Below are 19335 nucleotides of genomic sequence, written 5' to 3' on the forward strand. Positions count from 1 at the left end.
ACAAAGTTTGCTTTTATCTTTGGGTGACAAGATTATTCTCCAAAACAAAGTTTAATTAGACCAGAGGAGAAACATTAAGGATCCTGCACCCTATTTGGCTAATTAGGGAGTCGAGCTAGATATGAGGATTTTTTTTAAAAAAAAGTCTCCATTTCAAATGAAATAAAACCAAATGGACTCTTTTATAGACAACTCGAAAAACCAAAGGAACTGGTGCACAACGAAAAAATTCAGGCAAAAGTGGTTTTTCAGAAACGATAGCAGCATCACTCGATTATTCAAAAAAAAATAAGTCCTTAAGGAAGGGAGAGGAAAAAAATTGAGTCGCGAGGAAATTGCGAACCGAATCACATCAATTGCACACTGAACAGGTGAAAAACGTGGCAGTCAGGCAGTCAGGACTGGCTATATTTCACAGCAAAGTTTTTTTTCCCCAAAAACTTCTTCTTAGGGTCTAAATCGATCAGCGTGTAAAATTTGATCCTGTAACAAAACAAGAACTTAAACCGTATGAACAATATGGTGCGACAGCACGCCAACCTAGTTGCAGTTCATGGCTGTGATTTCCTGCAAGTTCTTGAGTCTGGATTGGACTCTTGACTGGAAAGTCAAGCTGTTTTTTTTTGTTTTGTTTTGTTTTTTCCTTGTCCAAGTGAGCTTCCAGTTGTGGCCTGGGCGTCAAACTCACGTTGACTGACAGTTCCTTAAGCAAACGTACTCCTTCCACCTCCCTTCTCTGTGCTTGCTGAGCAGCGGAGGTTGAGCTTCCGTGGCTAGCTGCCTTTTGCGCTGCCGAGTTGGTTTTTCTAAGCAGGAAAGGATTCCGGCTGTAGCTCTCCGCTCCTTCCCCGTCCCTTGGACCGTCGTTCTCACGGTTGGCCTAGGCTTCCTTTTGAGAAGGAGCCATTCCTCCTCCTCCTCCTCGGTGCTCAGCGGTTGCTGTTCCCAGGTTAAGCGTGATGACCATCTCTCGTTGGAGACCTCAAGGCATCTGCGTTTCGGGCAAGTCTTGTAAACTGCACGGCTGCCCTTGTCGGTGGTGGCTCGGAGGCTGGGGGTGGTGGAAGTAGCCCAGGGCGGTGGTCTGTTGAGGCAAGGGAGGTTGCTGGAATAAGTGCTGGTTCTGCCCCGCTTCGGCTGCCCTCTGCATCTGGGGAGGAAGAGAAGATTCGACGTGAATATGGACAACCTCAAGGCTTATCCCGGCGTCAGACGGGAGCACGGAATGCAGGCAATACGGAAAGGGAATTCTGGGAAGGGAAGAGCACCTGTCTTGAAGCTGCCACAGTTGAGAAACACTGTTTGAGATTAATCACCACTTGTCCCGTCTCACGCATAGAATAAAGCTGGAGGGGACCTTGGAGGTCTTCTAGTCCAGCCCCCTGCTCAAGCAGGAAAACGTATACCATTTTAGACAAGGGACTTTTGCAGTCTCTTGTTAAAAACCTCCAGGGATGGAGCACCCACAACATCTGGAGGCAAGATGTTCCACTGGCTAACTGTCCTCACTGTTAGGAAATTTCTCTTTAACTCCAGGTTGCTTCTCTCCTTGATTAATTTCCATCCGTTGTTTCTTGTCCTGCTTTCTGGTGCTTTGGGGAATAGCTTGACTCCCTCTTCTTTGGGGCAGCCCCTCAAATTCTGGAGTAGTCCAGTTTCAGGTATTGCCACCAACAGCAAACAGCGCCAAGTGAATCAGCACCTACAGCCGTGTTTCTCACCTTTGACAGCTTTAAGATGGGTGGACGTCTCCTTCCAGAATTCTGAAATTTTTATTTCCTTCTATAGCTCAATATTGTATCTCCTTCTATAGGTCAATATTATTTCCAAAGTGATCGGAACGCTCCAGGTTTTCAGGTTTGGTCCAGCTTTATCTATCCTAGATTTTTTTTTTCATCTTTTCCTCCCATCGGTGGCCTTTGCAAGTAGTCCCCGACTTACGACTAGAATTGAGCTCATTTCCATTGCTAAGGGATACAGTTGTTAAGGGAGTTTTTGCGCCATTCTACCACCTTTCTCGCCACAGTTTGTTAAGCGAATCACTGCAACTGTCAAGTTACTAACACGGCTGTTAAGTGAATCTGGCTTTCCCCATTGACTTTGATTGTCGGATTGTCTTATCATCTCTTATTTAAAAAAAACAACACAAAACCTCGATTCTCACACTGTCCCGCTATTGTTATGTCTAACTAACTTCCATGCACATTCCTCCTCCTCCCCCTGCCCCCAGTATCATCTAATTCCAACACTAATTCTAAGAGTAAAACATAAGGAGGAAAATGGCTGCATCTCCATACATTGTCAAAGCAAGAACATCCGAGGTTGGCTGCGTTGACACTACCCATATCGACGGTCGCACCTGGCAAAAACGGTTACCTGGAGGTAAAGGTGATGCTGTGGGACCGGCTGTGGTGGCCACTGGTGTAGGGTGCTGGCCGGGTGGCTCTGTGGGACAGTCACGCTGGGGTGGGGAATCACCAGCGAGGGGGAGAAGCCAGGGGATGGGACAGGGGCCTGGATGGCCGCGCAGGTGACGGGCTGCAGCTGTACGGCAGAAGGCAGATTCTGTGGTACTTGAGTAAACCTTCCAAGGGGAGAACATGCGAAGCTTTGTGAAGAAAGGGAAATTGAAGCCTTCCTCCCACATCCATATGAGATAGCTGGACCTCGTGGAGAGGCTCAGAGAGAGAGAATAGAATAACAGTGTTGGAAGGGACCTGTTAGGTCATCTAGTCCAACCCCCCGCCCAAGCAGGAGACTCTACACCCTTTGTGACAAAGGGCAGTCCAGTTCTCTTCTTGAAATCTTCCAGTGATGAAGCTCCCACAATGTCTGAAGGCAATTTCTGTTCCATTGGTTGATGGTTCTCCCTGTCAGAAAATGTCTCCTTATTTCTAGGTTGACTCTCTCCATACATTATTCCTGGTCTGGCCTTCAGGTGCTTTAGGAAATAGGTTGGTCCCCTTCTCACTGCGACAGCCTTTCAAATATTGGAACGCTGCTATCGTGTCTTTAAATGGGCCTTTAAATAGAACAGGGGTCTCCAAGTTTGGCCATTTTAAGCCTTGTGGACCTCAACTCCCAGAATTCTCCAGCTAACTCCTGGGAGTTGGAGTCCACAAGTCTTAAAAGTTGCCAAGCTTGGAGACCCCTGTTCTAACCCTAACTATCTTTAGGTCTGAGAACCCTACAGGTCTGGCTTCCCAACACACAAGTCTTTTGTTACGTTCTAGAAAATTCTACAGAATTTACATTTACTCAGTAGAGCAAGATTTCCCAATCTGGGCCATTTCCATGTATATGGACTTCAACTCCCAGAATCCCAGAGCCATCATAGCCATGGCTTAAAATTCTGGGAGTTGAAGTCCACTTCACAGTTTGTCAAGGTAGAGTTATCCTGAGAGGAGGGTGGCTTACTTGGCCTGCGGTCTACTAGTGTTGCTTTGGGAGGTGTGATTGTTCCCACTCGCGCTGGGCATCAACGGCTGCACAGGTTGATCTAACAACATCCTGGGAAGAAGAAAAACAGCACATCCAACACAACTGTGAGAAAATTAAGACAGCTGCTGCCTGAACGATTTCATGCAAGTTGCACCCATTTTGGACCACAGTGCTTGATGGAGGTCCTACTGATCAAACAAGGCACCACTTGGAACATTATATTCTTAATTTCCAGAAGATTAAACTGAGGGACACTTTGCCACCCAAACTAGAGTTCTTTCTATCTATGGAGATGCTCAGTCATCCAGGTCATGGTTATCCCAAAGATGCTTTTTCACAAAGCAACAGGACTTTTTGTTTTTCTTTGAAGATGTTTTGCTTCTCATCCAAGAAGCTTCTTCAGCTCTGACTGGATGGTGCAGGATGGAAGGATTTATACTCCTTGCAGACCGCTGGTCATTTGCATTCTTTTTAGAGAGTCGTCGTGGCCACTTGGAGGTTTATCTATGTCTCAGCGACTCAACGACTCCCTAAAAGAAGGCATAGGACCAGCGGTCTGTAAGGAGTATAAATCCTTCCATACTGCACCATCCAGTCAGAGCTGAAGAAGCTTCTTGGATGAGAAGCAAAACGTGTCTTCAAAGAAAAACAAAGAAAGTCCAGTTGCCTCGTGAAAAAACCATCTTTGGGATAGAGTTCCTCCTCATTTCTTCATCCGTACCTTAAGTTTCGATCTGGGTTGTAATCAGATGGTTGTGGATGTTCGCCCAGTTCTGATGGCATTGGAGAGGGCACAGGGAGAGGGCCTGCTTGAGTAAAAACCATGGGGTTGTTGTAGACGGGCAAAGAAATGCTCATCTGGACGGGCATGCACACCGGCCTGATCTGGCTTCCTCTCACCACATGTTTTCGCTGTAGTGGCTGCCCCTGAAATAAAAACACAAATGCCTGAGCAGGAGTTTTGCAGGCTGCAGGGGGAGAGAAATTGATTTGGAACCCACAAGATACAAATAGTCCTCCACTTTTGACCGGAATCTCTGTTGCTAAGAAACGAAGTTCTTAACTGAATCACCAACAAATTTCCCTTTCATTCTCTAATTCGTATTTTGGAGTTTCCCTCTTAGCGAGTTATTTCTCATCAATGGAAAACGATCAGAACTGTATCTTGTCTGGGTTTGAGTCATTTCTGATCTTTGATTGTAATCACGATGTGATTGGGCTATCCAGGAGAAAGTAATTGTACAATTACAGGTTGCCTGACTAGCGTTGGGTGGGGAAGCCATATAGGACCACCCTGATTGATAGGAGAGAATATTTGTAGCTCAGGGTCAAATTCAGGGGTCCTTAGAGCTCTCTGGGGTGGGTTGTTTTCTTGCAGACATTTCATTACCCAACTAGGTAACATCATCCATGCTACAAGGAAAAGGAGGAGGAGGAGGAGGAGGAGGAGGAGGAGGAGGAGGAGGAGGAGGAGGAGGAGGAGGAAGAGGAGGAGGAGGAGGAGGAGGAGGAGGAGGAGGAGGACTGTAGTGTTCTTGGTGTTCTCTGAGCTGGGTTGTTTTCTTGCAGACATTTCATTACCCAACTAGGTAACATCATCCATGCTAGAAGGCAGAGGGGTTTGCGGAGAGGAAGAGGACAACAATGACTTTAGGGTTGCTTGGTGTCCTCTGAGCTCGACTATTTTCTTGCAGAAGTTTCATCCGCCAACTAGGAAACATCACGCTAGAAGGGAGAAGGGTTTGGTCTCTGCATATACTCCCACCAACACTGACTGAGCAAGCCACTAGTATATAAAATGAGAGCAAACCCCCCCTCCCTTCTAGCACTGATGATGTTACCTAGTTGGTGGTTTCTTTGCAGAAGTTTCATTACCCAAGTTCAGATACCACCAAGGACCCTATTACACCAATTGTAATAATGTGAAAAAAAGGGGGGGGGCGGAATTACCTGAGTTGATGTGACACAAGTTTCCCTGAGAAAGGATGGCTGGGAGGCCAAGGGAGCGCCACCAAACTGCTTTGATCCCATGATGCTTTGCTGCTGTTGGGACTTCTTGGGAGCAGCTGGCCTGTTTCCTAAGGTCGCTCCTGTTGACTGCCGCCTTGGACTCTGTTGGGACTGTGCAGTGCTGAAGACCAAAGGCATTGACTGCTGCATGAACATCTGTTGGAGAAGAGAGGACGGTCAAAGTGGAGGTGCCTGAAGAGCAGAATTTTATGTGAAGCTCACGATGGAAACTGGAGCCCAGTTAACACGTCAGCATTCGTGTTTTCCGGCCTTCTACAAAAGGTGAAGAGACAGGAAAAGTGAAGGCAACAGAAAACTGACTTGTAGAGAATGTCTTTGCCAACGAAGGCATGGAAGAAGACACATATCGGGAGGAACGGGCACAACAAATATCAGCTTTGGTGTTGGTAGATTTTTCTGTGGATTTGTGTGTGTGTGTGTGTGTGTGAGAGAGAGAGAGAGAGAGAGAGAGAGAGAGAGAGAGAGAGAGAGAGAGAGAGAGAGAGAGAGAGCTCATTCCAGTTGGGACACCAAGACAAAGGACACTTTTGTGGTCTTGGAAACGCCTCAAAACGTTGCCTTGAGGTTGCTTGGGAATTTAAAGAAGGACACAGACACGAAAGGTTTCTGTGACTTTGGGGGCAAGGAAATTCCCCTACAGTTTAAGAATTGAAAAAAACAAGCAATTCAGAACCTCCGTCACTACATGGAACTAGGGAGAGAATATCCACTAGAGCTCAGCCAGCCTTTGCCAATTACAAATACAAATGCTACAAAATTAAATCCGAACCTTGACAGAATATGTGTTAACATTATTTGCTAGAAATCCTATATACACTGTTATTTTTTTTTATTAAAAAATGGCCAGAAATTATACGTAGAGAACAGCCTCCTTGTTTTAAGAATTGTTTTTGCTAGGCCAGGTATATGAATAATCTGAAGTTATGAAGCATAGATCCAGGACGTTGGCTGAGATTTATGTCAGAAGCTGCCGCAATGGGTGATGCATCTCAGGAATTTCCTATAGAGCAGACATGTCAAACACAAGGCCTGGGGGCCGGATCTGGCCTGCAAAGTAGTTTCATGCGGCCCGCGAAGCCATCCTGGAAACAGTGAGGGAACGGCTCCCACTGCCTTGGCCCTGGCCCAGAGACCCTCCTCCTGCCAGAGACCCTCAGATCTGTCCCACTCCTGCCCAGGCCCCCATAGGCACCCTTGATGCGAAAGATGTAGAGCTGGCCACGCCCACCCAGTAGGCCATACGCACTTTAGCCACGCCCACCCAGTAGGCCACGCCCACCCTGGCCATACCCACCCGGCCCCTTGAGGGCAACCGCAGTGCTGATGCGGCCCTCAATTAAATTGAGTTTGACACCCCTGATATAGAGAGTTTAATCAGAGCTTTTGGTGAACACTCAAATCTTGAACCTTCTGGGTGAGAAGATAATTACCACTCCATTGAAGTCAAACTATCTAACAAATGTTCTCTCTCAACAGCAATCCAAAATTTCAGGCACCCGGAGAAGCTGGTGTCTTAGAGGGGGGAGGGGGAGGAGGAAGAGGAGGAAGAGAGGAGAGGAGGAGGAGGAGGAGGAATGGTGGTGGTGGTGGAGGAGGAAAAGTGGTCAAGAAAGAAGGAGAAGGAGTGGTGGAGGAGGAGGAGGAGGGGGAGGAGGAGGAGAGAAGGAATGGGGGTGGAGCAGGAGGAGGAGAAGTGGTCAAGAAAGAAGGAGGAGGAGGAGGAGGAGTGGAGGAGAAGAAGCATCTTGAGCTTCGGAGGTCAATCAAATTCAATCAGGGAGAGGAGGGTCTCCTGACCAAGATACCTGCAAATTGGAGTCATGCACGAGTTGCAGCTGCTCCTTGATTACATGCAGTTCCTCTTGTTGAGTCTTGATGTCAGCTTGCAATATACGTGTCCGCTCTTCCAGCTGTTCCTTTAGCTGGTGCATCATCCCCATTTGCGTTGGGAAATGGTAGCCTGACTGCAAACACAAGACTGACTTGGACCATGGTTTGCAAAACTAACTGCTCTCATCACCCTCTACGTACAACACCTGCACTAACTACTCCCCTGCACAAATATTAAGGTCTCCTCCGAGTTGTTCAGATTACAAACGAGGAAGGATCTCTGCACTCCTTGGCTACAAAGCACATCTGACATTGCTTCGCTTTGGAGACAACATACCATCACCGTTTGTTGTGCAGGTACAGTGGGCTGCGTCATGTGATGCTGTACAAGATGGTCGGAGGGAGTTATGATGCCCTATTAAGAAGAAAAACAAGAGGGGAAAAAGACATCACATTGACAGAGACATCCACTGTAGGAATGAATGATTGCGGCCTTCTGCGGTGTTCAGTTTAATTCATGTTTCACACATATCTTCATTGTTCAAGACCATCTCAAAACTTGGACAATATTTTGGACTTTGTTACCCAAGATGTTTTTTTTAAAAAAAAAAAAATAAAGTGGTGAAGTTGTGCTGTGTCAGAATGCAGACTGATGATGCTTTATTATAGCTATAAATTCATCTATCAAATCTGGCACTTAGGAAGATGCACGCTAGAGGAGAAAGCTCCAGCAATCTCTCTGGAATGCTAAATGTCTCTGGAGATTTTCAGCCATCCAGGTCATCGTTATCCCAAAGGGGCTTTCTTCACGAGGCAACTGGACTTTCTTGTTTTTCTTCGGAGACGTTTCGCTTCTCACCCGAGAAGCTTCTTCAGTTCTGAAAGTCCTTCCATTCCCCGCCGTCCAATTGGAGCCGAAGAAGCTTCTCGAATGAGAAGCGAAACGTCTTCAAAGAAAAACAAGAACATCCAGTTGCCTCCTGAAAAAAAGCATCTTTGGGGATAACTCTGGAATGCTGCTTTTGCAAAGGTGGCAACACAACCTTCAGCTTGGCCATCTCCAAGATGACTGGGCCCACAATTAAACCTTCCCAACACACAGTGAAAACCTCCACACAGAGTTAGAACACTCGCCTGGCGGAGAAAGATCTTCCTTGGCCTGCCAGCAGCTTTTTCTCCAAACTGATGGTCTTCTCTTACCATCCCACCAACCCAATGCTTTGAAAGATTATCTGAATCATCCTGGAGACTTCTGGGAGGCCCGGTGACGGATTTTTTAAAGTGGGTTCTGCCCATTGTTTTTTTTAAATCAAAGGTTCTTGGGGTGGTGTAGGACTTCTTAGCTCTCAACTGCTCTCTCTAAACTGAAGATGTTTCTTGGACGAGAAGCAAAACTTTTTCAAAAGGAAAAAAAATACACCAAGATAGATAGATAGATAGATAGATAGATAGATAGATAGATAGATAGATAGATAGATAGATAGATAGATAGATAGACAGACAGACAGACAGACAGACAGACAGACAGACAGACAGACAGACAGACAGACAGACAGACCGTAGATATTTGTTCTTTCTAAAGAGAAGGTCAGGTCACTTTTACTAGTCAGCCAACAATGAGTCACAATTTGCTCTGAAGATAATGACCTCCTTGGACACATTAATGCAGGGGGTGCTCAAACTTGGCCCTTTTATGACTTGTGGACTTCAGCTCCCAGAATTCCTTAGCCAGCGTGCCACAAGTCATAAAAGGGCCAAGTTTGAGGACCCCCTGCATTACTGGGAAGATAACCCTGCAATTGTTTTACTAGAGTTCAAAGCATTAAGCTGGAGAAGCTCATCTGGGGAAGATGTTCTTTCTCCTCTCCCCTGTTGGGGTGAATCACCCGGTTCCTGGGCAGAGCAATTTCTCATTAACGGATGCTGTGCCTTACCTGGGTGTTGCCGCTGGAGGCAAGCCGTAAGGAGACCTTGTCCGGTGGCCCCAATGATAAGGCTTGCTGCGTCGGAGTGCTGGCATCGGTGTGCAGCATGGATGAGGTGGCTGCAGAGAAGAAACAAATTTGGGAGGAGGTGAAGGAAGAGAGAGAGAAATTTGGCTGCCTATTGACCAAATAAATAGTACTGATTGATGCAGTAAAGTCACATAGTAAACAGAGTGGGAAGGGACCTTGGAGGTCTTCTAGTCCAACCCCCTGCTCAGGCAGGAAACCTTGTACCATTGGCCATTTCCAAGTGCCCGTTGTAATACAGTCAGTCCTCAACTGACCATAGTTCCTTTGGTAACCATTCAAAGTTACGACGATGCTGAAAAAAAGTGACTTATGACCATTTTTCAAACATACGACCGTTGCACGTCACGTAATCAAAATTCAAACGCTTGGCAACAGACTCGTATTTGTGACGGTCACAGTGTCCCAGGATCACGTGATCCCCTTTTGCGACCTTCTGACAGGCAAAGCCAAATGGGGAAGCCAGAGGCCCTTAACAGCCGCGTTACTAATTTAACAACTGCGGTGATTCACTTAATAACTTTGGCAAGGAAAGTCTAAAAAAAATGGGGCAAAGCTCACTTAAGAACTGTCTCACTTAGCAACAGAAATTTTTGGTTCAGTTGTGGTCGTAAGTTGAAGACCCCCTACACAACCACACCCTCACTTTTGACTGATGCAGAGGGGTGGGGGTGAGCCCTGAGATGCTCTGGGCTTATTGTGAATATGTCATGATTATTCCAGAAATCAGGGCTAGCATGTTCACGGTGTTAAAAGGTAGCCAGCAATCTCCTTATCTATTTATTTCTGCATTTACTTGATTTCTACCGCTGCCCATCTCAGCAAACCACCTTGATTCCCTCTATAACAAAGCGGGAGGCTGTCAACAGATGACCCAACTATTCTGCATCTCAGAAGGGGTTAAATGATTTTATGATTATGGGTTTGGGCCATGCTAGGAATGAGGTGTGTGACAATTCGGAAAGCCAATGAGTTCCTTGTTCTACTAGACTCGGCCCTTTGCTGCATAGCAAGCTGGAATGGCTTCTCATAAGATTATCAAGGAACAGACGCTAGAAAGCCAGACAGACAAAGATCTCTCTGGTGCTACTCTTGAGCATTAGACTTCCCTTCGGTTTCACAGGGGTTGCGTGTGTCAGATGTGACCCCTACATGCAGAGTCGGAGAGCGCTGTGTGTGAAGATCGGCGGGAACTGTGAGAAGACACCGATACACCTTCCCGGCTGACTTCTTGGTTAGTGGGTACACAGTGTTGGGCGTTGATATAATCCCCTTGACTCTGGAAAGCAAGAAAGTTGACGGTCATCTTCTTAGGAAAAGAAAATCGACTTGAACCTTAACAAAATAAACACACAGCAACTGTACAAGTATTTTTCTTCCAGAAAGTGACTTCCAATATTCTGAGAATCCTAGACCAAGTTTGTCCATTTTAAGTCACCTTGCCAACTTTCTGTTCATCAAATTTGACTGTTCGGCTGGTCATGAGTTACTTTCAGAAGAGAACATGGTGTACAGCACATATGGAGAAGACTTTAGCTAAAGGAGGATCCAAAAGCTGCTTTTTTTCAAAAGGCAACTGGACTTCCTTTGTTTTTCCTTGAGGACATTCTGCTTTTCATCCAAGAAGCTTCTTCAGAACTGGAGAAGCTTCTTGGATGACAAGCAACACATTTTCAAGGAAAAACAAAGTCCAGTTGACTTTTGAAAAAGCACCTTTGGGACAACCAGGACATGGATGACTAAGAATCTCCATAGACAAATAGAGGAAGACCATTCTTCTAGCTCTCTTCTGTGTGGTTCTTTATGATGGTGGCCAACTGGAGTGAAGCTTGCAGTAGAATTCAGACAGTGTCTCCTTATTGAACTGTTGACCAAGTCAAGAAGCCATGATTATTATTGCAAACCTTCTCACAATTCCAGGCTAGGTTTGTTCAATTCTGGCACTGAAAATACGAATCAACTTCACTCACCAAAGCAACTGTTGGCAGCGTTTTAAAACTGACATCAATATCCAGAATTGTAACAGACTTGGGTTGGGTGCCCTCCAAGCTTCATGAATAAATAAATTAACTTAAACAAACTTTCTGGAATTCGGCAGGCAGGCATAATTGAACCAACAAATTGAATTGCCAAATCTTCAATGTGCTGCAAAATAAAAATAAAAAATCTCCGCTCCAGAAAACTCTTCTCTGATGTGATGGCTTCCTTTAAACTTTCTTCACAAGGGCAGGGAAAATAGGCCACTTGGATTTCATGTCCAAGAAATCAATTAAAGAAAGCTCCCTCTGAGTGACGTTGGCCTCTCATTATTGAGACACTGGCATTGACTAATTTGACCCGATTAATTGAGCAGACACAACGAGGCCATATTTATTATAAAAGGCGATGGGAAAGGCAATTAGGGAGACAATCTGTCAAGCTCAGGAGCCTCAGATTTTCAGGAAAAAAACAAGCTAACAGATCAATAACATATTCCTTTATTTTCCATCCTTACATATATTGTGGCAATTGGTGAATAAGCACAAAGGTTATGGGCAGGTAATATTAGAGGCAAGGCAGAACTCAGCAATAGCAAAATTGCTTAGTAGATATACGAGTTCAACAGCTCAGCACATCTGGCAAGTGACAAGGTGAAGGTCTTGGCTCAACTCCTAGAAGTTCAATAAAGGAGAATATTTGTAGCTCAGGGTTGAACTGTGGGGTCCTTGGTGCTCTCTGAGCCTGCTTGTTTTCTTGCAGATGTTTCATGACCCAACAGTGCTAGAAGGGAGAGGGGTTGTGGAGAGGAGGAGGAGGAGGACGACGACGACGACTATGGGGGTCCTTGGTGCTCTCTGAGCCTGCTTGTTTTCTTGCAGACATTTGATTAAACTAGGTAACTGATGGTGTAGCACTGATGACATTACCTAGTTTGGGTAATGAAATGTCTTCAAGGCAACAACCAGGTTCAGGGAACACCAAGGATGCCTCCTAGAACTTCACATCCAAAAGATGCTAAAAAAAAGAAGAAGACTTAATTTCCTGGATCCCGGTCATCAAACATCTGGAGCAGCATTTCTCAACCTTTGCAACTTTAAGATAGCTGGACTTCAACTCCCAGAATTCCTAGCTACTGTATATTGGCTGAAGAACTCTAGAACTCTGCGGTGCCTATCTTAAAGTTGACAAAGTTGGGAAACGCTAATCTCTTATCAATGTGGAGCAGACCTTTGCTCATCCAAGGTAAGGCAGGTTTTTCCAGCTGGTCGATTGCAATTCCCATTGATCATGCCGGCTGGGGATGAGTGGTATTGTAATAATTGAATAGTGAGGAAACTAGATCTGGCAGGATAAATCCAGAGCGTCTACCTGTTCAACTTCATCAGAAAAGAAGTTGACAGTAGGAACTTTTATAGGGGGAAAAAAATCTCTTGTGCATTTCAGATTCATTTGAAGGTTGAAACCAATACAAAAAAACTAGGAAGAAAAAAAAACACCTCCCAATCCCTTCTTCCAAAACAACAGTTTCCCGTTGCCGCAAAACCTTTGAACCGCCAAAACCTCTTACTGGATTTTCTCGGAATGTATAATACCTTTAAGGACGAAGAGGCCAATTCAATAGACGATTCCTCAAGGCCAGCGTCTCTTCTCCTTTCAGCTCGAACCTCAGCATAGCTTAAAAAAAAAGGGTAAGGGTGAAACCCACGCAGAATAATGCATCAATCAACCTATAAATCATTACAGTTATAGATCAGCATAAGGAGGGTGGGGTACAGTCATTAAAAGCATCGAGAAGAGATCAATCAGCGTAGAAATAAAAATCTAGGAAAATTATGAAAAGCCAGAAGATATAAGATTTAGATCTAGATCTCCCTTTCTTTCTCTCTCTTTCTCTCTCCCTCTCTCCTTTTCTCTCTCTCTTTACTTCTCTCTGCTCTTTCTTTCTCTTTCTTTCTTTCTTTTCCTTTTCCTTTTTCTCTTCCTTCCTTCCTTCCTTCCTTCCTTCCTTCCTTCCTTCCTTCCTTCCTTTCTTTCTTTCTTTCCTTTCTTTTTCTTTCTTTCCTCCTCCTCTCTCTCTCTTCCTAATCACCCAAAATCTTACTGAGAGGACCACAAATTAAAAGAATAAAAAGAATGGGCCTACTATTTCCTCAAAAAAGAAACCCTATTTTTTCCAGTTAATATAGGCTTCCATCTCAAATACATGATCCTGGGCAACCAACAGGCAGCTGATACACATTCTTAAGCACAATTTAAGAACTATGCTTTTTGGGGGGGAGAAGAAACAAAGGAATGTGGGCAACAGCATATTTACAGATTACCTCCATCCTCTGTTCTTTTTTCATAGTCCATATTTATTGTTGCCTCTGGACCTTAAACCATGGTTAACTCTGGTTAGTAGAAATAAATTCTATCGCCTCTGGGCTCCTGGATTTGATGTGCCATGTTTTAGATCAGTGTCTCTCAACCTTGACTATTAAGCCTTGTGGGTCTCAACTCCCAGAATCCCCCAGCCAGCATGTTTCACTTAACAACCACACCCATTAATGTGGATTTTTTTCCTTTCTCTATTGTGGTTATAAGTCGAGGACCAGCTGAATACTGTTTTCAGCTTTCTGCCACCTCCAGCGGAAAAATGTGTTGTTTTCCCTTCTCCACAGCCCAATTTTAACCATAATCGTTTTATATAACTGCACACACTCCAGCATACTGTTATAGCACATTTGAGCCCAGGCTGTGTAGGGCAGACAAATAGTTTGCATGCTTACCTAACAACCGTGTGGCTGCACACAATGAACTCGGGCTTGGAGTTCCACTGATGGTAGGTGATGTAATAATGGGTCTGTAACCATATCCACTGCTGACCTTTGGTCAAGAATCTGTAGTAGCAAGACTTGCCTTTGCCAAACTGCATCACTGCGCATTAACAACAACAAAAGACAGGCTCTGTTAAACCCGGCTTGGCACACTGGTTGGTGTCCTTCTTCCTGGCACTGACCTGGCATGCTCCGTGGTAACAGAATAACAGAGTAACAGAATTGGAAGGGGCCTTGGAGGTCTTCTAGTCTAACCCCCTACTCAAGCAAGAGAACCTATGTTGTCCAATCTCTTTTTAAAAACTTCCAGTGAGGAAGCACCCATAACTTCTGGAGGCAAGCCCTTCCACTGATTAATTGTTTGTCAGTGTCAGGAAATTTCTCCTTAGTTCTAGGTTGCTTCTCTCCTTGATTGGTTTCCATCCGTTGTTTCTTGTCCTGCCTTCAGGTGCTTTGGAGAAGAGGTGGGGGCCCCTTTTCTTTGTGGCAGCCCCTCAAATATTGAAAGACTGCTATCGTATCAGTCAGGTCGATTATACAAATCAGCTTAGTTCACAGCAAAGAGCTGTAATTTTTCTTTCATATACCTTAGTGGAGAAGACTTCTACAGGAATATTACCATGTAGATTGATGATTACATCTCAGTTTTGACTTCATGAGAAGCTAAATCCAAGTCAGAAAGAATCATGGCTTACTCTTGGCTACTTTTTCCTTCCCACTTCTTCAGGGGTGGGTAATGGCAATTTAGAAAATGAATCGGGCACTGGTTACACACATTATCATCTCCTGATCTGTGAGACGACTCTAATTTTGTGCAACAAAATCATGGTTAAGATAAACCCTCCCTGGTTGGTATGCATGCCCCAGATGACTCTTGTGAAGAAGGACACTTACGGTGTTCGTGGCACCTAGCGAGAAGTTCTAAGTCATCAGCATGGTAGTAATCATAGCCAGAGGTCCCAAGAACCTCAAAGGGCAAATAGCCAATTATAGGTGGAGCTCTAGAAGAAAAGAAAGGGAAGGGAAAAGGCTATGATTATTAAAGGTTAGGGCTAACCATCTTCTCCAGGAGATTGTACTCTATGTCATAGACCAAGGGTAGGCAACCTTGGCTCTTTTATGACTCGTGGACTTCAACTCCCAGAATTCCTGAGCCAGCCATGTTGAAGTCCACAAGACATAAAAGAGCCAAGGTTGCCTATCCCTGGACTAGGCCAAGTCCAGTTGCCTTTTGGAAGAACATCTTTGAGGCAACCATGATCTGAAATGATTGAGAATCTCCATAGAGTCTATGGAGATTCTCAATCATTTCAGATCATGGTTGTCTCAAAGATATTTTTCCAAAAGGCAAATGGACTTTTCTTTTTTTGCGGGGGGGGGGTGTTTCCCTTGAAAACATTTCTCTTCTCATTCAAGAACTGAAGGAGAAGAACTGAAGAAGCTTCAGTGTATCCTTTAACAGGTAAGCAAATGTAACTCCCAAGGAATGTGTTATTATAAATTTTCATGAGAACAGCTGGATGGAGTTGGATTTCTTGGTCTGAAGCAGTCAAAAATGGGAAGACATATCGGACTTCAGAGATATAAAAAGGTGCCCTGAAGATCCCAAAGATGTTTTCCAAATGCAACTTGGACCTTCTAGGTTTTTTTCCTTGAAAATGTTTCATTTTTCATCCAAGAAACTTCTTCAGTTCTTCTTCTCCTCCTCCTTCTTCTTCAATTCTTGATTGAGAAGAGAAACGTTTCCAAGGGGGGGGGAACCCAAAGTCCATTTGCCTTTTGGAAAAATATCTTTGAGACGTCCATGACCTGAAATGATTGAGAATGTCCATAGACAATTCCCTGGAGAAGAAGGAACCAAAGAACCAACAAACTCACCACCCCAACTTCAAGGTCCTTTAGAATGCAAAAGTTGGCTTCAAAAGGATTATCCCAAGGTTCATTCTTCAATTATTGTGGTCAAATGACACCATTTGTTTTTGGCTAATCAGCTAGAGAGCCTGTGTAGAAAGCTAAGGAGGATGACTGACTGTGTAAGAGAATTGTTATTATTATTATTATTATTCAATAATTCTGCCTGAAGGCACAAGAGACAATCAGGGTATACAACACTGATGTACCAAAGCACTGACTTCATCTAAGGAAGTGATGTTGAACAGTTGATTCTATCTTTGCACTGAGGGAACAACAATTAGGGAAATGAGTCATCTGGCACCCAAGCTTGAGGGTTTTAGAGCTGGACAGGCATGTTGAATGTCCACATATATAATAAGGTGAAGGCCATGCAATTACAGGTTGCCCTTGACTTATGACCAGAATTGAATTTCACAGTTCTGTCGTTAAGCAAGGAAGTTATTAAGCGAGTCATGCCATATTTTTAACAATACTTTTGCCATGGTGGTTAAGCATTTGACTTCACTTGTCAGAAGCCAGATGGGGAGGCTATAAATGGTGATCACATGACCCCGGGAGACGCTTCAACCGTTTTATAAATATATGCCAGTTGCCAAGCTCCTGAATTTTGATCACGGGACCCTGGGGATGCTGCAACCATCCATAAAAGTCACTTTTTTTTTCAGTAACTTTGAACCACGGTCGTTAAGTAAATCCAGCTTCCTCTAAGCAAATTGTCGCAAATTGAGGAGTAGCTACAGTCAAGAGGTTGCTTAAAACACCATTCAACTTTAAGAGTTCTATACAATGCTTTTTTTTATTGTGGGTCAGCCTCCCTGAGAGTGAAACAGGCAACATATAAATGTAATAAATAAATAAGATCAGACTGGGTTGGTTCTCCACTCCTCTGCTCCCACACAAGCTAACCCCACAAAAGATGCCACATACACCTTGTGTGAAGGCTGAGATGATTATCAAGGGAAGGAGAAGTTACCTTCCGACAGTGACAAACACTGGGGACAAACAACTCCAATAAACATGGCTTAATTGCCCTCATTACCCATAAGAACAGGCCAGCCTATCTGCATAGTGAAGAGAAAGACATCTGTTTCCCGGTAATATATATATATACAGTATATCATATTTAGTTCTGCCTCTGGGCTTTGCCTTAATTTCTTGACTCCAGAGCTAGCCCTGTTTTGCTCCAAGAGGTTTTCTCTATTAAGTCAGCAGAGGGAGACCCATCCTTAAGATAATATAAGATAACCTTTATTGTCATTTTTTTTACTATGATCATAGTGGCCCATATTTTAAAAAAAGAAAAAAAGAAAAGGCAGGATTAAGGCAGGCTTAAATGCCTTAAGACGTCTTCTTCTAAATATAGCTAGTTCTCGACTTACAACAGTTACAGTTCAAAGTCCCAACAACACCGGAAAAAGGAACTTATGTCCATTGCAGCATCTCCATGGTCACATGATCAAACTTTGGAGGCTCAGCAACTGGCGTGTACTTACGACAGTTGCAGCGTCCCATGGTCAACTTTCTGACTAGCAAAGTCAGTGGGGAAGCCAGATTCCCTTAACAGCTGTGTTGCTGACTGAATAAGAGCAGTGATTCCCTTAACAACCGGAGCAAGAAATGTCGTAAAATGGGGGAAAGATTTTTTGCAAGATTTTTGCAAAATACGGGCTAGAGAATGACACAGGGATGGCTTCAGAATTGGGCGTACTGTTTGAAAGGGGAAAAAAAAAAGCTTTAAGCAGCAAGAAGAAAGAGGGAAAAAAATATTCTGTTTGAATAATGAGAAGGCAGGCTGGCTCTGCAACCTGAAAAGTATTTATCCATCCATCCCTTTCATCTTATTCATAGCTCAGGATATTTGTAACTTCCTGTCCTTCTTGGAATACAAAATCCTTGGTTGGGTTTCCAAATAGGAAAGCAATGACTCAGCTCTGTTTGAACTACATCCATTAAAGTGAAGGAGTAATTAGGATGGAATTGAGGCTGTTTTCTTTTGTGTTCCTGGGTGGGAAAGCATAGAGACCAAAAGAATAAAAAGGAGAAAATATATACATAGGGACATACTAGCTGATCTAACTGCAAAGGACCAGAATTCATGGCTAGAATCAGAAATCTTGGCTTGGCAGAGAAGCAACAAAGCCAGGACCAGATTCAAGTGTAAACAAAATGTGCAAATTGTGCTTAATTCAGATAGGCACCAGTGGCTCAGAAAGACCACAGCTCTGTTAAGGTGGCATGAATCGGACAGAGAGACAGTTGGACAGTTGGAGAGGTGCCTGGACGGACAGGAAGACAGGCAGACAAATGGACAGATGGACAGACAGACTAGTAGACGGACGGACGGCAGGCAAGAGGCACTGGCGAACAGATATGGACAGAAGGATAGACAAAGGGACTGATGGACAGACAGACTGGTAGACAGACTGGTCCCCGGACAGACAAAATGATGGGCAGACAGACAGAGGGACAGAGGGAGGGAGGGACAGACAGAGGGGGGAGACGGAGGGAGGGACGAACGGACTCTTGACGTCCCTTTTACGTTGCATATTTCTCTTGCCCCCCAAGCAGTTTTCTGCCCCTTCCAGAAACCATAAACCCAACAATCTCACCTGTGGTCTAAAAACAAAAACTTCCATTCCAGGCTGTGCCGTGAGGTGAATTCTTCACAGGATTCTTCCACGTTACAAAGTTCCTGCCCAAATGGAGGGCAGAAGATACGGTTAGCCGGTTGGTCTCCGTTCTCTCTCTCTCTCTCACAGACTAAACACACACACACCAGAAACAAATAGTCCTACGCAAACCCAAATCCAGCAAGCAAGACCATCGATCAGGCTGCCTAATTTACTTTTTCTAACCACGCTCCTATACCATGAACTACCATTCAGGTGCTGCTCTAATTTGTAATCGGGGTTCGCTTCGTTTGCTACAGATGAAGAACGCTTCACTGTGAATAGGGCAGAATTATCCACGCCCGGCAACGAACGATCCCCCCATTTCATCCTTCTTACATAAAACTCTAAACCTGCAGTACAACCCTACTTATGTCAAAAAAAAAAGTCACACGTGGGCATCTCCTTGAGATGGTGCCGCTTGATCAGCACATTTCAGAAAGCCGCTCCATATTTTGACCAACAAAAATAGCGTTGGATGAGAAAAATTTCAACAGAGCCTTGCTTGGAACGTGCTCATATTGGGCCCCCCCACTGCTGAAGGAAAGTCTTCATCATTTTAATCTTTCAGAAATGTCTTGACTCCAAAAGAAACAAACAAAAATGGTATCCCTAATGAAGTTCTCCCGGGATGGTTCCAAG

The 19335-nt window shown here is 44.5% G+C and overlaps 1 protein-coding gene across 1 annotated transcript in view; it reads right to left on the reverse strand.

Moving 5' to 3' along the window:
* Positions 1–763: 763 nt before the first annotated feature.
* Positions 764–19335, reverse strand: part of PASD1 (PAS domain containing repressor 1) — a 50482-nt gene continuing 31910 nt past the window's right edge. Inside the window, exons 9-21 of the mRNA XM_083372018.1 lie at positions 18634–18716; positions 15005–15111; positions 14063–14210; positions 12887–12968; positions 10467–10593; positions 9237–9346; positions 7640–7717; positions 7278–7436; positions 5392–5607; positions 4163–4368; positions 3418–3510; positions 2377–2584; positions 764–1150 (exon numbers count right to left, since the gene is read on the reverse strand). Of these exons, the coding sequence (XP_083228144.1) occupies positions 983–1150; positions 2377–2584; positions 3418–3510; positions 4163–4368; positions 5392–5607; positions 7278–7436; positions 7640–7717; positions 9237–9346; positions 10467–10593; positions 12887–12968; positions 14063–14210; positions 15005–15111; positions 18634–18716 (1785 nt within the window). The 3' untranslated portion in view covers positions 764–982. The remainder of the gene's footprint in view (positions 1151–2376; positions 2585–3417; positions 3511–4162; positions 4369–5391; positions 5608–7277; positions 7437–7639; positions 7718–9236; positions 9347–10466; positions 10594–12886; positions 12969–14062; positions 14211–15004; positions 15112–18633; positions 18717–19335) is intronic.

The sequence above is a fragment of the Vipera ursinii genome (genome assembly GCF_947247035.1).
Source record: "Vipera ursinii genome assembly, chromosome: 12".
Lineage (NCBI taxonomy): Eukaryota > Metazoa > Chordata > Lepidosauria > Squamata > Viperidae > Vipera > Vipera ursinii.